Source organism: Glandiceps talaboti, chromosome 14 (assembly GCF_964340395.1).
Source record: "Glandiceps talaboti chromosome 14, keGlaTala1.1, whole genome shotgun sequence".
NCBI classification, from domain to species: Eukaryota; Metazoa; Hemichordata; class Enteropneusta; family Spengelidae; genus Glandiceps; species Glandiceps talaboti.
The window spans coordinates 2,910,134-2,932,079 of record NC_135562.1 but is presented as its reverse complement, the minus strand read 5'-3'; the positions used below and the strand labels follow the sequence as shown (position 1 = coordinate 2,932,079).

At 36.7% G+C, this 21,946-nt stretch overlaps 1 protein-coding gene across 3 annotated transcripts; it reads right to left on the bottom strand.

Annotated features, from left to right (window-relative positions):
* Positions 1 to 496: 496 nt before the first annotated feature.
* Positions 497 to 15,715, bottom strand: LOC144445612 (syntaxin-7-like). Of its 3 annotated transcripts, none has more exons than XM_078135223.1 (11): positions 15,667 to 15,715; positions 13,435 to 13,663; positions 11,106 to 11,183; positions 10,648 to 10,717; positions 9,887 to 9,986; positions 9,374 to 9,523; positions 8,164 to 8,210; positions 6,834 to 6,930; positions 6,401 to 6,473; positions 5,849 to 5,931; positions 497 to 5,244 (listed from the first exon to the last, which is right to left on the bottom strand). In XM_078135223.1, exons 2-11 carry the CDS (start codon positions 13,505 to 13,507, stop codon positions 5,152 to 5,154), a joined length of 864 nt encoding a protein of 287 aa, XP_077991349.1. In that variant the 5' UTR covers positions 13,508 to 13,663; positions 15,667 to 15,715; the 3' UTR covers positions 497 to 5,151. The 3 variants fall into 3 exon arrangements, with proteins under 3 accessions (XP_077991349.1, XP_077991350.1, XP_077991351.1); XM_078135224.1 differs by having other exon boundaries at positions 11,106 to 11,180; XM_078135225.1 differs by lacking the exons at positions 13,435 to 13,663; positions 15,667 to 15,715 and adding an exon at positions 11,701 to 11,734 and having other exon boundaries at positions 11,106 to 11,180.
* Positions 15,716 to 21,946: the final 6,231 nt, after the last annotated feature.

Here is a 21,946-nt window from a genome sequence, read left to right as displayed (position 1 = left end):
AATTCCAGCTTAAAAACTAACCCTAAATATGGCATTAGCTTTAGCAATATTTGAATATTTTGACAAGTAGGCATTATGTATGTATAATCTATATATACACTAGATAGCCATGATAGTATTGTACATGGTCTTGGTTGGGTTCAGTGGTACCTAATGCTCTGTGTAGGTAACATTCAGAAAGACAAAGGATTGTAGGATATGACCACTAGGTGGCGCTATTTTTAGGCAGCTTTTCAGCCAAGTGTGTACTTTGGAAAGTTATCCATTCCCAATTTTCCTGGCACATATCAACTGTATGGCTGTGAAGTGGGTAAATGGAATAAGTGCTTTACTGCTAACATTATTCATCTTTGTGCAATAATACAGCTTCTAACATCTACGTTCCTCCTAGACAATTACTGGTCAAACCCCCCCCCCCCCCCCTCCATGGCCATGAAACAGTTACTAACTTCTACCTCCCTCTACACAATTAATGGCCATCTCCCTCCCCCATTCCCCAATCTCAGACAATTTCTACCTTGTACCCCTCTCCTACAGACAATCATTGTCTATGATTTCAGCCCACGTGATTACCACTTACTGCAGCAGCAATCGAAATACCAGCTTACTAAGTTAGACACAAACTAAAACTATTATTGTTCTAGTAGTTGGTTGAAAGTGGATGATAGCAATGCCTCTGCTGTGCATATATAATCACCCTATAATCAAGATAGTGTGTCAATGTTCATTCAATAACACCTCAAAGTGTTGCAACAACAGTTTTAGTTTGTGGCTTTCTTAGTAAACCAAAACCTGGATTGAAACTGTAGCATCCCCCCCCCCCCCAGTCTTGTAGACACCATTTACATTACTCAAGACATCACATGTATCACCAAAATTAGATTCTTTTAACTAGCTATAATTATAATCTCTTAACATAAAATATCTCCATGGAAACACATCCTGTGTTGGATACAAAGTGGTGCAATGTTTTAACTAAGACATAAAAAAAGAAAAGAAAAGAAAGAGAATTTGCTTAATGAAAAAATCTTTTAATTCTAGCAGAATTACTCAAAATTACATTCTTTGGGATGATCACATGACGTCACACAAGCCTAAGAAATGAACTTCATTCATTTCAGGGAAAGGGGTTTGGTGTCGATGTGATTGCTGAACTTTTTGAACATTTTGTACGTCTAACCAAATTATGGAAACGTTCACACCTTCAATGGTTGTATTCACTACTAAGACTAAACAAATATGATATACAGCGCTAGGTTTCCACTTCGCATTTTAATGTGTTTACCATGTTTTTGCATTGTATTGATCACAGTGGTAGACTGCTACAATTTTCACCATGGTATATAAACTTGTCAATGTCACACTTGTGAAGCTTCATTTAGGGGAGGGGCTTTTGGATGAAACAAACTCTCGTTTATTGAGCTTATGTGACGTTGTGCTTTCGCCCCCAAGATATTTCAACATACTGGAGAAATTACAAGTGCAATGTCAGTAAAACTGAATACACATTGGCAAAGTCAATAATATTCCCTTAGGAAAACATCACTTGCATGTACATATTTGGGGAAAAGTGATTAGTTTTGATGATAGCTAATAAAAAAAAATTCACTGGATAGAAACCAATACTTTGGCACTGACAATAATATATTTCTATGAAACTATATCTGCTGTTCTAGTTTGATATCATGTACTGGAATCTCATATTAGAAATATTGTTTCAAAAATAAAAAGAACTTTTTCATCTTCTAGTTTTGTTTTCTCTGAAATTCAACACTTGTGACTGGTTGAATGTGTGGTGTTTGATATATATATTTCAAGCATAACATTATCAATAAGGAACTTGCAAACCCGCCATGTTGAATGTTGCATCATTGGAAATGTGATAATACATACTACTGAATTGGAATTGTAAACAATTCTGTTACATTGTTTGCAACCATGAACGATCAATTCATAGTTACCCTGACAATTGTGGGAGGTTTTTTTTATTGGTAGCTCCAGATTAGGTATTACAATAACCACAGATAATCCCATAGTCCTTTGCGTCTGAGCATTCTCAGTCTGGATTGCAAGTTCCCTATTGTTGCACAGTTCCATTTACAAAAGTAGGAGGTTTGCTCCTTTGTTTGAATCCTAGAATTTGGCCAAACTTGTAAATTTGGTCAGTGTGAAAATGATACAACTTCCTTCTATGTACTACATGCTGCCATGTAGACAGAAAGATTCAATATTATGGATACTTCACATTGCTGTCAATATAAGCAACAACAAAATGTGGAGTGCAAACTAAGACAAATCTGTCTATCATGTGACTCCACATAGTAGTCATTTGACTGTCACATGACCATCTGAATTATGTAACACAGGTGATTATCTTATCGTCATGTGCACACATCAATAACCTGACTATCACATGACATCGCACACTGTAGCCATCTGTTATGCCACACCAGTGGTCATGTTGTCATGTGACACTACACACGACTGTCATGTGACATGCAATGTGGCACCAAAGTAGTCATCTGAATGTCATGTGACACCATACATAATCACATGACTGTCACATGACATGCAATGAAGCCACCTGACTGTTATATGGTACCAATGTAGGCATCTGATTATGTGACACCAGTACAATCACATAACACAATGTAGATACCTGTCATTTGACACCATACAATGCAGTACATCATGTGACATTACACAGGAATCACCTGACTGCCATGTGATCCATTCAATGCAGTCAAAGCAGTCCCTGTACAAATACACAGTGCTCTGATTATGACTTTTATTGTATGGAATTATGTCCTTTTATCATATCATATCATATCATACCGTGACAGAAAAATGGTATCATGACGTCAACACTCAGATGATCCAGATACAACTAAAACATGTAGGGATTGCCAAACGACTGTGCATTTCATACACACATAATGTTCCCCAAGAACAATTTAGTTAGACAAGAAACAGACTTCCCACAGACCACTCATTACAAATATCAACAACACAACACTCTTGATGACAAGCAGACACTGTATGTACGCACACATATCACTTGTAACTTTGAATCAATACACTTGCATGTTTCAAAATCTGAGCCTGTAATGTAATAGCTTGTTTGTTCCAAGGACGATGTGTGTGTCTGTGTAACAGTAGGGGTCAGATGTTGATATTTGTATAGAGTGGTCTGTGGGAAGCCTATTTCTTATCTATCTAAATTGTTCTTGGGGAACATAAAATGATAGGCACGGTCGTTCGGTGATCCCTTGATGTTTTAGTTGTAACAGTTACAAATCTGAAATAAGCAGCCTTGTAACTGTTACCTGGTTTATCTCGTTTCAAATCATGAAATAAGACATTTCTCTCTACTTTACTAGATAATAGTAAAATCAAATCAAATTCAACAAAATGGGCAGTAAAAAGTTATAATGTATTTAACTGAAAGTAAGTGCACTGTTTTCAAGTACACAGATTACATTAACAAAAAAAACAATTAAGAATAAAACTTCCAAATGATTTCAAAATTCATATAACAATTTTTTAATGAGTAAATTGATTCAAAACTATGATGCCTTAATTGCTCTAGTTTGTACACCCTGATATACCATACAACAGTTAACACAGTGTTTGAGATGCAACAGTTCATGCAATATACATTTTATTTTGCACGTAAATTTCAAGGACAGCAACTATAAATATTTGTTAGATATATTTCTACATTATTCATACAAAGCAAATGTTAAAATGCGTTTCCTTTACTTTCTCTTTATAGATCCATTATCAGTGTCTTCCTCAAAATGAAACTACTTCAGATTACAAATATCTGGGAATACAACAATTGTTTCTAGTTTTTACCACTGATGTTTACAGATACATAGACCTAGTTACTCCTTATACATACATCAGGTTTAAATCTACACTATCTGCAACTTAAACAACTGTTGAGACTGTTTTGTTGTATGTAATGACTTTCATGTACTTTGTACTCCTTATAAAATACTAAATCACAAGTGAGTAAACATATTTATGTAGCTGTACACATAAGATTGTACAATAAATTCCATTATATTGATTTTTTTGGTCTACCCTAATATCAGCACCCGATACTCTATCTAAAAGGGGTTGACCGATGCGTGAGGGCACTGTCACAGAGCACTTTACAGACTAGTCCTGAAAATCCTGTAAAATTTGTTTGTTGTCAAAGTTATAAATTACAACACCCCATACATTCAGTAACAATGATAATCGTCTCTGCTTTTCAAAGTTATAAATTACAACACCCCATACATTCAGTAACAATGATAATCGTCTCTGCACATGGGGACAATTAAAAATGTTGCTTTCATTGTCGCGTAACAAAGTTCGTAACACAGTTCTCTCTTTCAGTTTCCTACATCAAAGTCCTGGAATCTATTCCACCTCAATTTGAACTGGAAATACTCACAACAGTTTAAAATAGTTGACATATAAATAGTTTTTTTTATCATCTGTCTATTTGAATTATGACAGTTTTATCTCAGTTCACTGTTTTACATTTTTTATCACTCTGCTATTAAAGTCTACTTTTACATGGTTCTGTAGTTGGACAAAACTGTGTACTTTGATGTGTGTACACAGATGTACATCATTATTTTACCATCAATGTTTGTGTAAGAGAGTACCACAAGTAGTGTGTGAAATTACGATTCGTCCGTCCTTCGGTCCGAGACCGACAACTTGTGTTAACAAAAGCCACATTTAATTTATACCAGCTATGTTTAACATGTTAAATAAAATTTATTGATCAATGTAACCCATAGAATATTCTGAAATGTTGCCAATACTGAAACAATCATATCAAGATTCATATTCAGACACCACAATCAATTTTTTTTCCTTAAAACTGACAGTTATATACTCCCTTTCCAATCTTTACGCAAGTGTCATCAAAATTTCAATCATAGCCATTATGCAACCCCCCCCCCCTTTACCCACCCTCCCACCCCCCTCGATATGCTAAGCAAACTATAAACTAATCCAGTTCATGCTTCTGATAATAATTATATACAAATATACATCATAAGACTCCATTTTGTCGTTTACAGGTCGAAGGTCAAAGGTGATACCTCTCTAGCTGAAGAACTGCATGCTGGGAATATGGCTGCCAGTTTATTTTACACTGAGGTAAATGATGAGTGCCACAATAGCAATAATTACCAACAGAACTATGATGAAGATTACCATTTTTCTTCTGGCTTTTTTCTAAAAGATAAAGAAGAAGAGTTTTCTTTAAATAAAACAGTAATAAGCATAAAATCAGTGGTTGTCTGATGAGAATATTTTAGTGAAGGGCCGGCGCTTTTGGTTTGTTGAATAACACAAGGCAGCATGTATGAATCGCTGTGTTCCAATGATTACATGACAGCATGTATGAATCACTGTGTTCCAATGATCACATGAAAGCATGTATGAATCACTGTGTTCCAATGATCACATGAAAGCATGTATGAATAACTGTGTTGCAATGATCACATGACCACCATGAGGAATTCAGCTGATTTCTATGATGTCAGGGTTCACTTTGGAAAAAAGGCTACCTTTACAAATTGTTTAAATTCCTGTTTGGCACCAAACTCACCCGGTAATCTCTGAGTGTAGAATAACTATCTAACTCACCCGGTAATCTCTGAGTGCAGAATAACTATCTAACTCACCTGGTAATCTCTGAGTGTAGAATAACTATCTAACTCACCTGGTAATCTCTGAGTGTAGAATAACTATCTAACTCACCTGGTAATCTCTGAGTGTAGAATAACTATCTAACTCACCTGGTAATCTCTTAGTTTACTTTAACTATCTAACTTACCTGGTAATCTCTTGCTTGTCTGAGCTGTGTATTTCCATCTTCTACGTGTATTCCTGCACTTTCCACGTTGGCTTCTATGCTATCTGTAAGAATAAATTTGATTTGAGAAAAGGTTTAAATTAGTATACAAATACAATATGAGAATTTGTTTTTAAGTGGGTTTAATTTTCACTGAATCAAAACTTGTGGTCTACCCTTTGACAGCTCATAAATCTCACAATGACATTGAATTTGAAATGTAACTAGTGCTACAACACTTAACATCCTTTCTCTACTGTAAACTTATAGGGCCTAGGGATGCTGTATTTATAACTTAACAGGAGTGGGCAATCGTCAGTCTTGGATGCATTTTTACCAAGATGAGGAAAGATAGTATATATTATAGAAATAAAAATGTAACACAAATATTCATCATTCCAATCATTATGTTTTCATGGTATATTGTATGCATGAAATAATGCAGCAACATGGCTGATTTTGAAATTACAAGACTAAGCATTACACAGATAAAAGGAATACACTCTTGGACACTGAGGGTGCCATCACACTTACCAACCATCTCTCCCTGCTCATGTACCATTGTTGCCAAATCTTTGAATATTTGATTAACATCTGTGATATCAGACTGAAAATATAAATATTTTCAAAGTTAATAGATAATAGGTTTGATAACTGAAAAATAAATTGGTGCATTCCCCTTGTTATGATGGGAAGCTGTGTATGTTACGGTCAATGAACCTGAGGAACGAGCAGAATTTACCCCAGGAGAAAGTATTTTGGTTATATTTTTTTTTCACAAATGAACCCAAAAATTTTCACAACCCCCCCCCCCATTATACAGTATCTCCTTGGCTTGACATACACTGTACTCAAATACTACAAGTATATCATAAAACCATTCTGTGACCAAACTATCAATTTCACTGGCTGTCTATGTAACACTCAAAATAAATAGGAACTACAACAAAGATTTAATAAGTAGTACCTCTAGTTTCCTAAGAGCAGTTTCTCTTTCCCTTAAAGCTTCCATATCAACATCTTCCTCCAACATCATTTGTGATGGTACAGGTCTACTGCCTGGACTGTAATCAAATAGACACTTTTCACATTAATCCAACACATTTCAATGGTACAGTAATGATGACTCAATTTTGGCAAGTCCTGTGCAAGGCAGAGTTTGGATTACACTATAAGATACATCGTGTTGTTCAGCCCTATCAGGCTTCTAAACCACTGTAAGATATATTGTGTTGTTCAGCCCTATCAGACTTCTCAACCACTGTAAGATACATCGTGTTGTTTAGCCCTATCAGACTTCTCAACCACTGTAAGATACATCGTGTTTGTTCAGCCCTATCAGACTTCTATACCACTGTAAGATACATCGTGTTGTTCAGCCCTATCAGGCTTCTAAACCACTGTAAGATATGTCATGTTGTTCAGTCCTATCAGACTTTTCAACCACTGTAAGATATGTCATGTTGTTCAGTCCTATCAGACTTCTAAACCACTGTAAGATATGTCATGTTGTTCAGTCCTATCAGACTTCTCAACCACTGTAAGATATGTCATGTTGTTCAGTCCTATCAGACTTCTAAACCACTGTAAGATATGTCATGTTGTTCAGTCCTATCAGACTTCTCAACCACTGTAAGATATGTTGTGTTGTTCAGCCCTATCAGACTTCTAAACCACTGTAAGATACATCGTGTTGTTCAGCCCTATCAGACTTCTAAACCACTGTAAGATACATCGTGTTGTTCAGCCCTATCAGACTTCTTAACCTAAGATGAGTGCTGACTGATAGCACTGCACAAATGTCTTTATCTTACAGTCTAAGTCAAAATTTAGATGTTTTCAGGCAGAACTATAGAAAATGATAGCTCAGAAGAAAAATTGACCCTAAACAGCTCCACTGTTATGATACAACTAATGCAATGACCCAGGATTGAAACACGGCCCTTCAAGACTCACACTCCATCACCCATCTTTAATGAATAATCTCTGTCCACCTGCTTACGCTATCACTCAATTATCATTGACATAAGTGAAGCAGGTTGACTGACAGTAAGAATGTAAATGGTTTTATTTGTTAGTTATTTCAATGAGATACTAATTCAAATACTGTTTTAACACACTGCATATCAATGTCATACATGTTTACTTAGTTTCACTCACTTCTGTATTTTTTATCATGTGGCAGTATAATACTATTTATGAATCGCTTCTGCTATTGTATTACCACTAGATATGTTGTTATTGTTGTTTTTGTTGTTGTTAAATTACTAGTAAATGTAAATAATATGAAATCTTACCTTTCTAGTGATATAAGTTGACTTTCTCTATCGTCATCAAATGGACCCTGGTCATTAACAAATAAAATTGAAACTTTTATGATTCAGTCATACAATACACAAACAAAGTTGATAATGTTTGATGAGAATTATGTAGATGTCTGTGGATTACTAACAATATATAGTGTATTTTAGCTCAGTGTGTGTGTGTGTGTGTGTGTGTGTGTGTGTGTGTGTGTGTGTGTGTGTGTGTGTGCACGTGTGTGTGTGTGTGTGTGATTATGTGTGGAGGTGTTTGTTGTTATGTCCGTCTCTATGCACAGCTCTGTCTGTCTGTCTGTCTGTCTTTTGGTTGTCATTCCATAGTAATTATAGGAAAACAGCACTTCTTTATTTTGCAAGGTGTAAAACATGGCAAGAGTGATATGTTAGGTCCTCTACATCATGTACGGAACATACAGCCTTGAGAGGAGTTGACAGTCATTTATTTCACATTGTATGTTTTGTCAGTGATTGTACTACTAGTGACTGTGTACTCAAGAAAGCACTACTTACCCTAAGACTCAAGAAAGCACTACTTACCCTAAGACTCAAGAAAACACTACTTACCCTAAGACTCAAGAAAACACTACTTACCCTAAGACTCAAGAAAACACTACTTACCCTAAGACTCAAGAAAACACTACCTACCCTAAGACTCAAGAAAACACTACTTACCCTAAGACTCAAGAAAACACTACTTACCCTAAGACTCAAGAAAACACTACTTACCCTAAGACTCAAGAAAACACTACTTACCCTAAGACTCAAGAAAACACTACTTACCCTAAGACTCAAGAAAACACTACTTACCCTAAGACTCAAGAAAACACTACTTACCCTAAGACTCAAGAAAACACTACTTACCCTAAGACTCAAGAAAACACTACTTACCCTAAGACTCAAGAAAACACTACTTACCCTAAGACTCAAGAAAACACTACTTACCCTAAGACTCAAGAAAGCACTACTTACCCTAAGACTCAAGAAAACACTACTTACCCTAAGACTCAAGAAAGCACTACTTACCCTAAGACTCAAGAAAACACTACTTACCCTAAGACTCAAGAAAGCACTACTTACCCTAAGACTCAAGAAAACACTACTTACCCTAAGACTCAAGAAAACACTACTTACCCTAAAGACTCAAGAAAACACTACTTACCCTAAGACTCAAGAAAACACTACTTACCCTAAGGTCAGAACCTCTACCAGATGCTGCTCGAACTCTGGCATATTCTTCTTTTTCCTTTTCTGCAGCTTTACGTTGAATTGCCTGGAAGTTATTCAATACTGATGTGAACTCACTTGTTAGTCTTTCCTTCTGCATTTTCCTTTGCCTCTGTTGAAAAACACAACAAAACAGATATTTATCACAATCAGTTACAACATCCACTTGCTAATATCCTACCTTTAACTTAGAGTATCGTAAGATATTATCTAAAAGTATTGGTGTGTTTTATATATTGAGGAAACAATACAAAAAATCATAGCAAACAGTTACAGCAATTGGGGCTTTCGAGATGTGTTTAAATGTTAGCTTGCAATTTGTCACTATCATTAATTCACTCATATATCCTAGAGAAACTACTTTCTCTATGAACTTTGGGTTGTAGATTTAAGTCCAAGAGAATTTGTGTCTGTGTCTGTCTGTGTGTGTGTGTGGGGGGGGGGGGGGCAGGAGGAGGAGGTAAATATTCCTTACCTGGTCAGATTCTGACACTGCTGGTGGTAGAGACTGTAAATCTTTAAGATATCTGTTTGTATCCTTAGCCAGTTGATTGGTGTAATGTTGTAACTCATGCCTGAAATATTGGGAGTAAAACTTGTTATTGCCCTGTATCTGGAATGGGCAATTAAAACATTATATTGCCTTGTATCTGGAATGGGTAATTAAAACATTATATTGCCTTGTATCTGGAATGGGTAATTAAAACATTATATTGCCTTGTATCTGGAATGGGTAATTAAAACATTATATTGCCTTGTATCTGGAATGGGTAATTAAAACATTATATTGCCTTGAATCTCAAATGGGTAATTAAAACATTATATTGCCTTGAAACTCAAATGGGTAATTAAAACATTATATTGCCTTGTATCTGGAATGGGTAATTAAAACATTATATTGCCTTGAAACTCAAATGGGTGATTAAAACATTATATTGCCTTGTATCTCAATGAGAGATTAAAACATTATACTGCCTTGTATCTCAATGAGAGATTAAAACATTATATTGCCTTGTATCTCAATCAGAGATTAAAACATGTTATTGTTTTGCATTTGAAGTGGGTGATTGAAACTTGTTATTGACTTGCATTTTTCAGCGATTATACCCACACAAATAAGACACCACTATCACCTACTTGTGAAGTCTACCACAAAATTATAGTTTTTTGTTTGGTTTATCTGTTTATCTTAATTTGTCAATAGTACATTTTCCGTGGTAGTATTTGTATACTTACAATTTTTCTCTCAAATCATGGTTGTCTTCAGACGTACCCATTTTATTAACATTCCTCTGAATGGTACCCACTGAAAGTAAATAGTAACAGAATTATGTCAATATCAACATCATGAATTCAAAGGGGAAAGGGGATGAGATCTAAATTTCAAATGTACGATAAATAACTTAATTCTTTTAGTTGAGGGTGGGGGTTACATCCTTGTACTGTGGGCCCTCATCGACTGCATAACCATTTGTTGACATGTTACTGCGATGCTCCGTGTTACTGCAACGCCTCCTGGCATTGGAATTTTTGCTGCATTCTAAAAGCACCCATAGTGTAGGGCTTGTGCAGGTATTAACCTTTTCAGTTACTGATACATACTGGTGAGATGTCACCACCTGTCTAGCATTACCACTGAGCTAGTTTGTAAAGACATTTCTACTTAATTTCACTGTAAAACTTGTCCAACTTACCATTTTGTGTTATCTTCTGAATGTTACTACTGGTCACTTGAGATAATCTTGTAAACTCACTGGAACTATCCCTTCCTGCTTTCAAAACAAAACAATAACAACATTACGATGGAGAAAGCAATAATACTATCAACACTGCCAAGAAAAGGGCATTACAAGTAAAACTGAAGTCATCTGTGTAAGTATGAATTTCATTTCAAAATGTATGTAATTTATCTTCCTTCTAGCTAAACACCTGCTGAAAATAAAATCAAAGATTTATTACACTGTCATAATGATATATGCAATTCTGTATATACTTTTACAACTACTGTGGAACATATCTTGTATTTGTTTCTAAACTACCTGTGGCCTGTCATTGGAAACTTGTTTGACTTCCTAAAACTGGGAAACAATACCATAACGGAATTATCAGTTATTTGTTAAAACATTTCACAAACAGATTTTTATCCATCAAACACCAATAAAAATCTGTAACCTTTGTACACGATATACATATTCTAAAGTTGGGGAAAGAATACTTAACAGAATTATCAGTAATTTGTTAAAACATTTCACGAAAATTTTGTCTATGAAACACCAATAAAAAGTTCACCTGTGTACTTCTTGTCCATGGTTGTTGTAAACTGTGTATACTACACTAAGTGCTACACTGTACTGTATGTACTCTGTATTCACAAAGTTTTATGGTTAAATCAAAATGTGAAATGACATCACTTCTAAATTTGAAAATTTGAAATAACTGTCAGGTGACTATGACCACACTATATTAATAATTCTACCCCTATTCCTAGAATGGAATAAACCAAATTGTTACAACAAACAACGTAATCAGACTTTAAACAGTCTGCATATAAGGGTGTAAAACTTAAACTTTAATGTCAAAAACTGTCAATCTGCTGACTATGACCACCACACATCTATCCTTCTACCCCTATTTGGGTAATGGAGTTAACCACCACACCACAACAAACCCCACAATCAAAGTACAGTCTATTTGATAGGGTAAAGGTCAAAGGTTATCTGATTACATAGGTGAGTCATGAGGTATGACTGTAGTGATAACCTTATAGCTGTATAGTCATTACCTGTGACACCTGACAGCATTATGACACAATGCAATGTTTATAAGTATCTACTTCCGGAAAGACAGATCAACACTAATATTTGGTAAATAGCTGAGTTAATATCTTGATTAAGTATTCAAACAACACTAAAGCAATATTTACATAAACAGCACAGACTGTTAGAAACAATTTGATAATTATTTTGTGTTCCACTGTAACACAGTACACTGTTATCATTTCACTGCCACACTGCATAGGATTTTGGTTACAGTGTTAGATCTCAAAACAGTCTCATTTCACTGTAACACTACATAGGATTTTGGTTACAGTGTTAGATCTCAAAACAGTGTCATTTCACTGTAACACTGCAGGAACTCAGCTGCAGTGGTAAACTGTAAAACAGTGGTGGAAAATACTCAAGGCCTCAAATACCCAAGGTTTATTTCACTACGAGTCTTTCCACTCATAGTGACAAGGCCCCTTAGGTGATTTGTATCTTCTTTGGCTAAATGAAGAAAAATATAGGGAATAATATCTAATTACACCATGTACAAGCCAAGTTATTGTCTTTGAACAGAAAATATGGATTATATACCCTGGTCATTCTACATCACAACAACCTGGTTCTACATCACAACAACCTGTGTCTACATCACTGGTTCTGTGGTTCTACATCACAACAACCTGTGTCTACATCACTGGTTTTGTGGTTCTGCATCACAACAACCTGTGTCTACATCACTGGTTCTGTGGTTCTACATCACAACAACCTGTGTCTACATCACTGGTTCTGTGGTTCTACATCACAACAACCTGTGTCTACATCACTGGTTCTGTGGTTCTACATCACAACAACCTGTGTCTACATCACTGGTTCTGTGGTTCTACATCACAACAACCTGTGTCTACATCACTGGTTCTGTGGTTCTACATCACAACAACCTGTGTCTACATCACTGGTTCTGTGGTTCTACATCACAACAACCTGTGTCTACATCACTGGTTTTGTGGTGCTTGAAATATGGGTCAAAACATTCCAAATCACCATTATTTGTCATGAACTCTGCTTGAGGAGGTATAATTATATTATTCCCCAATACTGTACTTCATCCGGTCAGAAAATACTAATGACCTAAGGGTTTGTCACTACTCGTCTAGCAACTCATACTGACAAGATCCCCTTAGGTCATTCATATTTTCCTTGGCTGAAAGAAGAAAAATATTGGTGAATAATATCTAACTATATAACAGTATCCACTTACTATCAGCTGATTGATATGTAGAGTAGCCTCCTGCCCCACTAAGGCCACCAAAATCTCCTCTACCGTACGACATCTTGTCTGTATATGTCTACTGCTACACGCTGTCTTGAGGTATAATTTAAGAAAGTTCTACAGGTCAAATATTTCACAAACACGGGATGTCTTCTTTGTTGTGATGGTATTTTCTTACAAGTGGATTTATTCAACTTTGTATCTAATACAAGAATATCTGTAAAAAACAACCAAAAAAAACAACAACATCAACAAAGCACAAGTAGGGTTAGTTGTTAAAGTCATACATTTATAATAATAATCTTTAATTATACTGGATAGTTCTTTAAGCATATAAACACTTGTCTCCCAAGAAGTCCAGTGAGGGCCATCCCTCATGGGTTCAGTGTTAATGCAGGAGGAAACTGGAGTACCCGGGGGAAACCTGCGTTGTTCGGTAGAGTCAAACTGAACGACACTCTTCTCACTTACAGCATGGTAAATTTAACCGAACCCTGAATGGGGTTCGAACCCTGACCGCAGTGGTAAGAGGCAAGTGGTTTAACCACTCAGCCACAGACAATCCTTTATGAAAAGAAATTATCACAGTGCATAAATATGTTGGTAATAGTATACAGTCCTGTCAGGTGTATGGTTCAGTTCTCCTCACGTATAAGTGAGCAATAACTCTTAAGTTTCACTAGGCAATAAGTGTATAGTGCACTGCAGGTCCCAAATTGACTAAACACTATCTAGATGTTCCCTTACATAAAAATTACATTACAAAGAGTTAAAAGGTAATGTTTTGTGTTATCAAATAATTTCTGGTTTCAATAGACAATATTGAATTTTAACTTTGTAACTGTTGAAAGAACCACTGTTAATGTTATAAGTCATCCAGAGACCCCCTCCCCCCTCCCGCCACCTTCAACCCACTGCAATTCTGAGAGTGAATGGTGGTGGTAGTATTGTAAATCACTTTGTTCTCTATAGTGAATGATGGTGGTATTGTAAATCACTTTGTTCTCTATAGTGAATGATGGTGGTATTGTAAATCACTTTGTTCTCTATAGTGAATGGTGGTGGTGGTATTGTAAATCACTTTGTTCTCTATAGTGAATGGTGGTGGTGGTATTGTAAATCACTTTGTTCTCTATATCTCTATATCAGATTTATGTCCCACTGCCTGAAATATGAAATAATATATTACCACTGAAACTTGGCATCAAAACTTATCAATTAATCAATGTCTTGGTTGACACCATGAATTCCACACACCACTTGTTGTTACATACACAATAGTCCAGTTTGCAGACGGAGTAAGTCACGACTTGATTCTGACATTGTCCTTTTTCCCAAAGTCAAAATCAAGTCCCATACACCTTCTGCAGGACTACGTACATAACTACATGTACAGGCATGCTTGAAAATATGTCGACCTTCTTGTTCTATTTTGACCCTCTTGTATGAGAATAAGTCGACCTTCGTTTTCTTTTCTGACCCTCTTGTCTTACATGAGAATAGAGTGGCTTTCTTGTTCTATTTTGACCATGAGGTGAAATCCTATTTCAGGTACAAAGACTCACTGTCTCGGTAGTAATGTATTCATATATTTGTTATGTTTCTTTTTTCAAATATCACAAGTCAGTCATATCAGATACTAAATATATCATTAAGCTGTGATATATTATTTCAAATCATATAATTTCTGGTGACAGAGGAATGAATCACTTTAATACTCAAAATAATTAACGTATTTTATTTCTCCTAACAAAACAATGACTCTGCCAGTCAGATGAGTCACTGTCTGTTTTATGGCGATGTCGCGGGTCATCTTCAACTCAAATATAAGGGCGAGCTCAACACCATACAAGATTTCGAAAAAAACGGAAGTAAAAGGTCACCAGAAACGAGATCAGGCCTGGTTTTGAGATCCAAAATTTTTAAACGTCACATGTAGCCGACTGGAAGCAATTCAACAAGGGCTGAAACTTGGCTGTCCATTCAATTTCAACCTGAGTTCCGACGTACGTAACCCGCCCATCACCAATCTGACACTGATATTGCGATCATATCGTCATCGTCAGTTTCTGTGAGACTCAATCTGCTATGATCATGTGACTACACAAATATCATTTACATACCTATTTTCTTCTAGTACGAAAACATGTCTAAATGAAACATTCTTTACATAACTAGAAAATGAAAATATGTACCAGCCACAGTAAATATCGTTCTTACCTTTTCCGCCATATTGCGTGTAACGCACATGCGCATAGTGACGTCACCAGTTATTAGTTAAACTGAAGTCATGTGACAAGTCAAAGTTTTACAACTGAATGCGGCGGTGCGCTTACAAGGAACGCGTGGTCTTCTGATAGCATGGGTTGATACCGGAGGATACACGGTGACACGGTCTTCGTACGAGTAAGGTAATTTTTACGAATTGCAAGGTCATAATTGTTCACTTTATATTAATATTGTAGACATATTTTGGTTTAAACATAAGTTCTTGTCGGATGGTAAGAGCTCCTTACAACTTTTTGTAAAGTGCCAGAAATTTCAAAAAGTGGTTTTGAAACAATTTTATTCAAAAACATGAATCGTATCAGTACGTGTCTTTATAAACAAAGGGTTGATTGTACATAGGTGTTTGAAAATTAGTATGGCGATGGATGTTTTGTGATTGCTGTTTGTGGAATGTTACTAAGTTGATGAAATACTTATGAAGATTTGTAGAGTTTTATTGAAGTGTTTTATTTGACTATACAACTCTTCAAAGTTTCGTAGATACGATAACATATTCGGTATAAGATTTGATTGTACACAGTGTACATTCTGTCGAAATAATTTGAGGTTTTATGTTACTTAAAATAAATGAATTAGTTCAACGAGATGTTGAAAACTTCATCACTATACAAAGTTCGATTCAAACGGGCGTCATTTTACATCTATCTACACGAAAAATGTAAATGTTAATGTTAAGGCAGAAAAAAGAATAAATAACTTCATGAGAAAATATCCGACTATCAACATATAATGGTATGAGTATGGTTAATTATTAACAAATAATCTCAACATACATATATGATTAGGCAACTTGAGGGACTGGAAAGCTAGCACCTTATATTTTTGGACAAAGAAATGCGCAGTTTTGTAACCAGATGAAGTTAGTACCGACGGCCAAGGTTCTGAAGATCCTTATCCTTGCGGTCTCAGAGTCGGGCTCAGAATGTCAGTTTTCTGTTCATTTGAAGTGCGCATCGCACACCTTTGTTAATGTTGACAGAGAAGGGTAGATTTAATCAGCCCAAAACAAACAACATACCAGCACATAGTGGACAACAGTTATCCATTCTAGTAATATATAAAGTTATTAAAGGATTACAGTGGGCAAGTCTTTGATATGAAATACAACGTTGATACTATCTGCACCTGACACGGAATGATACGGAATTATACTGACCCGGACGACTGGCCTGGTTAGAAAGGTCATCATTCGCGCGTTTTCGTGTCATACATGTGTTGACCCGTGTGGGAAGTGAAGGGTTACCTGCTTGTGAAACTGAATAAGAAAAACAGGAAACTTATCGCAAAGGTGTGCCACTCATGGTCAAATCGATGCTCCCCATACTTTAAAAAATGTTATTTTTTTATGTTGTGGTGAAGTTGTATAACCATTCTGATACCTCCTGCAAACAAAAACTGATAAGGTGACAGATTTACAAGGCGATATATTTTATCAGTCACCTTGCAAACACTACGTGCTCTTTGAGTATTTAAAAAAGAGACAGACAGACAGACAGAAAGACAGAGAGACAGAGAGAGACAGGGAGACAGGGAGACAGAGAGACAGAGAAGTAGACAGAGACAGACACAGAGAGAGACAGAGAGACAGGGAGACAGTCAGACAGACAGACAGACAGTCAGTCAGTCAGTCAGTCAGTCAGTCAGTCAGTCAGTCAGTCAGTCAGTCAAGTTAGTCAGTCAGTCAGTCAGTCAGTCAAGTCAGTCAGTCAGTCAGTCAGTCAGTCAAGTCAGTCAGTCAGTCAGTCACTCACTCACTCAGTCAGTCAGTCAGTCAGTCAGTCAGTCAGTCAGTCAGTCAGTCAGACAGTCAGTCAAATAAGTCAGTCAGTCAGTCAGTCAGTCAGTCAGTCAGTCAGTCAGTCAGTCAGTGATGTGATTAGAGCCCAGAGCTCAGTCTTCTTAATTGACAATATTGACTATGTCGTTCGTCAGGACAGGTTGTCGTGGCAGAACATCAATTGCAAGTCTCTGCTCAAGGGTAATATTGATGGTGGTGGTGGTGGTGGTGGTGGTGGTGGTGGTGGTGGTGGGCAGTGAGACATTTTGTTGTCGGGCATGTGGAAAGCAATAATTTCGAATAATCTGGAGGGTATTGGGGAGTTGGCAGAAATTCAAAAAATTGTTCATTGTTATTTCGAAGTAGTAACCATATATATCAAAATGCACATTACAAATTAATCTCCATATAATCTTTCTGTTTATGAAGAGGGACAATAAATTCCTTACCTTCTAAAATAAATCACACAGATGTGGTATCGAGTGCACAATGTTCGGACCTATTGTGCTATACCTTGAGAACTTCGCGATGCGATAGAGAGAAAATCGATCAAAAGTAATGCGACGAAGTTTTAGTCAAATCGCCATGAAATAATCACACGAGGACCGAAATGTCGTACCATCTGCGGTTTAGAGTATCATGGTACGCAATAGTAAACTATATACAGTGATTATGTGGTCAGCTGACACACATTTACGCCTGTGTTTCCCGTCAAAATTTTGACTAATGTGTTTATTTTAACAGATTCATGTATTTACACTTGGAGACCAAGATATCGTGGAAACTGGTACTAACTTCCACATTTAGCTACATCTAACATATAGAAATGATCATAAAAAGTAATCGTGTCAACATAAAACACGTGCACGATTATTCATTGAATATTTAAAGTAAATCTTTTATTTGGGATGAATAGTTTGGTTTTAAATTCATCGTATACTAGCATATATCAATGAAATTGGCGACTTCAAAGTTGATTTCAAAAACAAAACTTTTTTTCACACACTCTTATAGCAGTTGGCGTTACTTTCCAAAGTGATTTCAGAGTGTCAAACAATGCTAGTATATACATTAAGCAAAAGATCCCCATGAAAAGACTCTAACAACGTATTAATGATTGTGCACGTGATCAAAAGAAGATCTTGAAAATTATGTTATATTTATGTTATGATAAAATAGCTATGCCTCGCTAAAATTTTAATTCGACTCACTAGGTTTCTAAGCTTCTCTAAATCGACTTCTGGAGCCATTCATGATATAACGCAGAAGACTAATTAGGGACTTAGCGAGAGCCACCAGCTGGGACACCGAGTCGTGATGAACAAGGGTAAAACATTACTGAATCGGAATCAATAACTGAGCTCCACTCCATTCCAGATTCTTATGGAAACAGTGCACGAGTGTAGAAGAGTAACTAGTTTAGTGGCTACAGGCTATCCGTTGACTTTTACATCGGAAAATCGTATCGTTTTTAATTGTAGCAGAGTTTGAACTTGAATAAATGTTTCCTTAAAAGATGATGGTGATGATGATGATGATGATGATGATGATGATGATGATGGTGGTGATGGTGGTGGTGGTGGTGGTGGGGGGGGGGGGGTGGTGGTAATGGACATAATAATGATGATGGTGATGGGATGGTGGTGACTGTAAATTATAACATTTCTGTAAGTGAGTCTCTATGATGTAACAATTCGAACACACTTTTTTTTCAACATTTTTCATATTTTATATTTGAAGGTCAACAAAAAATAAAGGACACATGCAATCATGCCAATCAGTAAATCGAAGGCACATCTAATTGCATCAGCAAGTCGATGGGAACCACCTACTTGCTTGAAATATACAACAGGCACTTTGTTGGTATTAGGAATTTTGTCATTCCTGGCAGGAGGTGTGATGGTTGCTGTAAGCCTTCTTGAGCATGAACAGGACAAAAGACAAGAACGTTACCGTTATGTTGGAATTATTTTGATGGGTAGGTTTCTATATATCTAACCCGTAGTGAGACTGACAGATCAGCCGATGACGTTGTGCGCGCGGTCTAAACTCCCTTAAACATTTCAGGGCAAGCAGATAAGCCCGGACCTATAGTGGATGACATGATTACAATCCTATCTAACCCTATACTAAGATAATTTTCTATATTGGTCCAAGCCCCTATATCATTATATGACTTTGACAAATGTTACATGAAGTTAACAGAAAGTATCAAGAACATTTGCCATTCACACGAATGGATGGAGGGCTGGTGGTGGTGGTGGTGTGTGTGTGTGTGTGTGTGTGTGTGTGTGTGTGTGTGTGTGTGTGTGTGTGTATGTATGTATGTATGTATGTAGTATGTATGTATGTATGTATGTATGTATGTAGTATGTATGTATGTATGTATGTATGTATGTATGTATGTATGTATGTATGTATGTATGAAACAAAAAACTATTATCAGATAATGAAAGATTCCAGACCAGACATACTGCGTTTTTCCTGACAGTATGTAATTGTGCTATAACATCACATTTCTTCTTTAAATTTGTCCATCTACTGGGAAATATAATCGTACACTGTTGAAATGTGGTTTTCGAAAACATCATGTTAATATTTTGTCGCCTTATTTTCAGGATTGTCGCCACTACTTGTTATGTGTTCATTTGGTTTGTACTACATCGCAAGATCATATCAAAGAAGCTATCGTAAACGAGACTACATGACTAGACTCACCTATGCACTTGGTTACGACCCTTTGGAATTTAGCAACAATAAAGGTAATAAATATACAGCACTAGTCTGATATCGAGAACATGTAAACTGCCATTTTGAATAGTGCATTGTGTGAAATTAAATATCATTCCCTAGATAAGCTAATTAATTGTGATTTGATTTGCATTGATTTGGTCTTGTCTGGTATGGTCTAACCTATTGGCTACACTTTGTTATATAGTTTAGTTTGTTTGTTTGTTTGTTGTATGTGTGTGTGTGCGCGCGCGCGCGTGTGTGTGTGTGTGTGCGTGCGTGCGTGCGTGCGTGTTGTTGGTTTTTTTTTTTTGGGGGGGTATACTTATTTGATTTGATTTCATTTGATTTGGTTTGATTTGATTTGATTTGGTCTTATCAGGGCTTGCCTGGTATAGTCTAGTTTTTTTTTTAATTTGAATTAGATTCAATTTGAATAAATTCCATATGATTTGGTTAGATTTAATCTGATTTGATTTTGATTACATTTTGCCCTGTCTTAACCGGTCTTTGAGGTTTTTGTTTAGATTTGATTTGATTCGATTTGATTTGATTTAACATAACTGTCTAATTTCACAGGCACGAATAGAGGACATAAACCGAAACGACGAAATGAGCAAGGTGAGAATCCAACCCAACATCCGTTGCTAGGGAAACGCAATGACCAAATATATCCCCATCAACAGAGACGCGATGGATATGAACAACTCCAACAACAGCCAAAGAACAAACAACATCGGCAATCATATGAAGGACAACAACGAGAATTGGACATGGAACAGCGGGAGGAGCAGTACAACAGAGAACAGCAGCTACAAAGATTCCTTGAGCAAGAGCAAGAGATGCACAAACAGAAGTTTCGACAACAGCAAAAGCAAACAAAAGACCAGCCGACAGACAGCATAGCAGTCCCTGTGAATGACAGCCCTCGAAGCTCACATAGACGCCTCAAGTCACAAAGTGGTTCTTCTTTTATATCTCGAGAAGACGCAATTAAAGTTTTACAAGATCGGGGACTATCTCCAAAAACTAAAGAACCCAGTGCAGCAGACATAGAAATGACATCGGCACAGATTCAGGCTGTTGGTGTCCCGTTTGTACGTGCTTGTGCTGACTTGGACAGCAAACCGTCATCACCAAGCCAACAAAGATATTCGAAACACAGCACTCCAAAAGAGAACTTAAATTCAGGTCAAAGTCAAGTTGATTCCAAGAAGACCAATTCCACGAAACCTGATACTTTATCTCTCGGACAAGGAACGAATTCTTCCGGTCCTGAAACAAACAACGTACCTCCTCAATCGCCGTCGTCATTAATTGAGGAAATTGATGAAACTCCTGATATCCAGAAACCGACAACGCCATTACCGTCGCCAGTCCCGAAGAAAAGACTACCAAGTCCGTCATCTCATAGGCGGCAAGGATCTTGGAGGGGTAGTCAAGCGAAAGAAACGTTGAACAATAACAATCAACTCGAATGTACGTGCGATGACAAAAAGAAGAAACGTATGTCCAAGGAAACACAAAGTACGCCCCAGTCTCATTCCCAGACGGTAGATTCGACTGACATGGGCTCTCCACGGACATCTTTCAACCCACCTGAAGTCCGTGGTTATATATCGCCCCCACACGGCGACAACGAATACCAAGTATATTCAGTCTACAGTGTGGAGTCTAACATGGAAAACAATGTCCATCACCAAC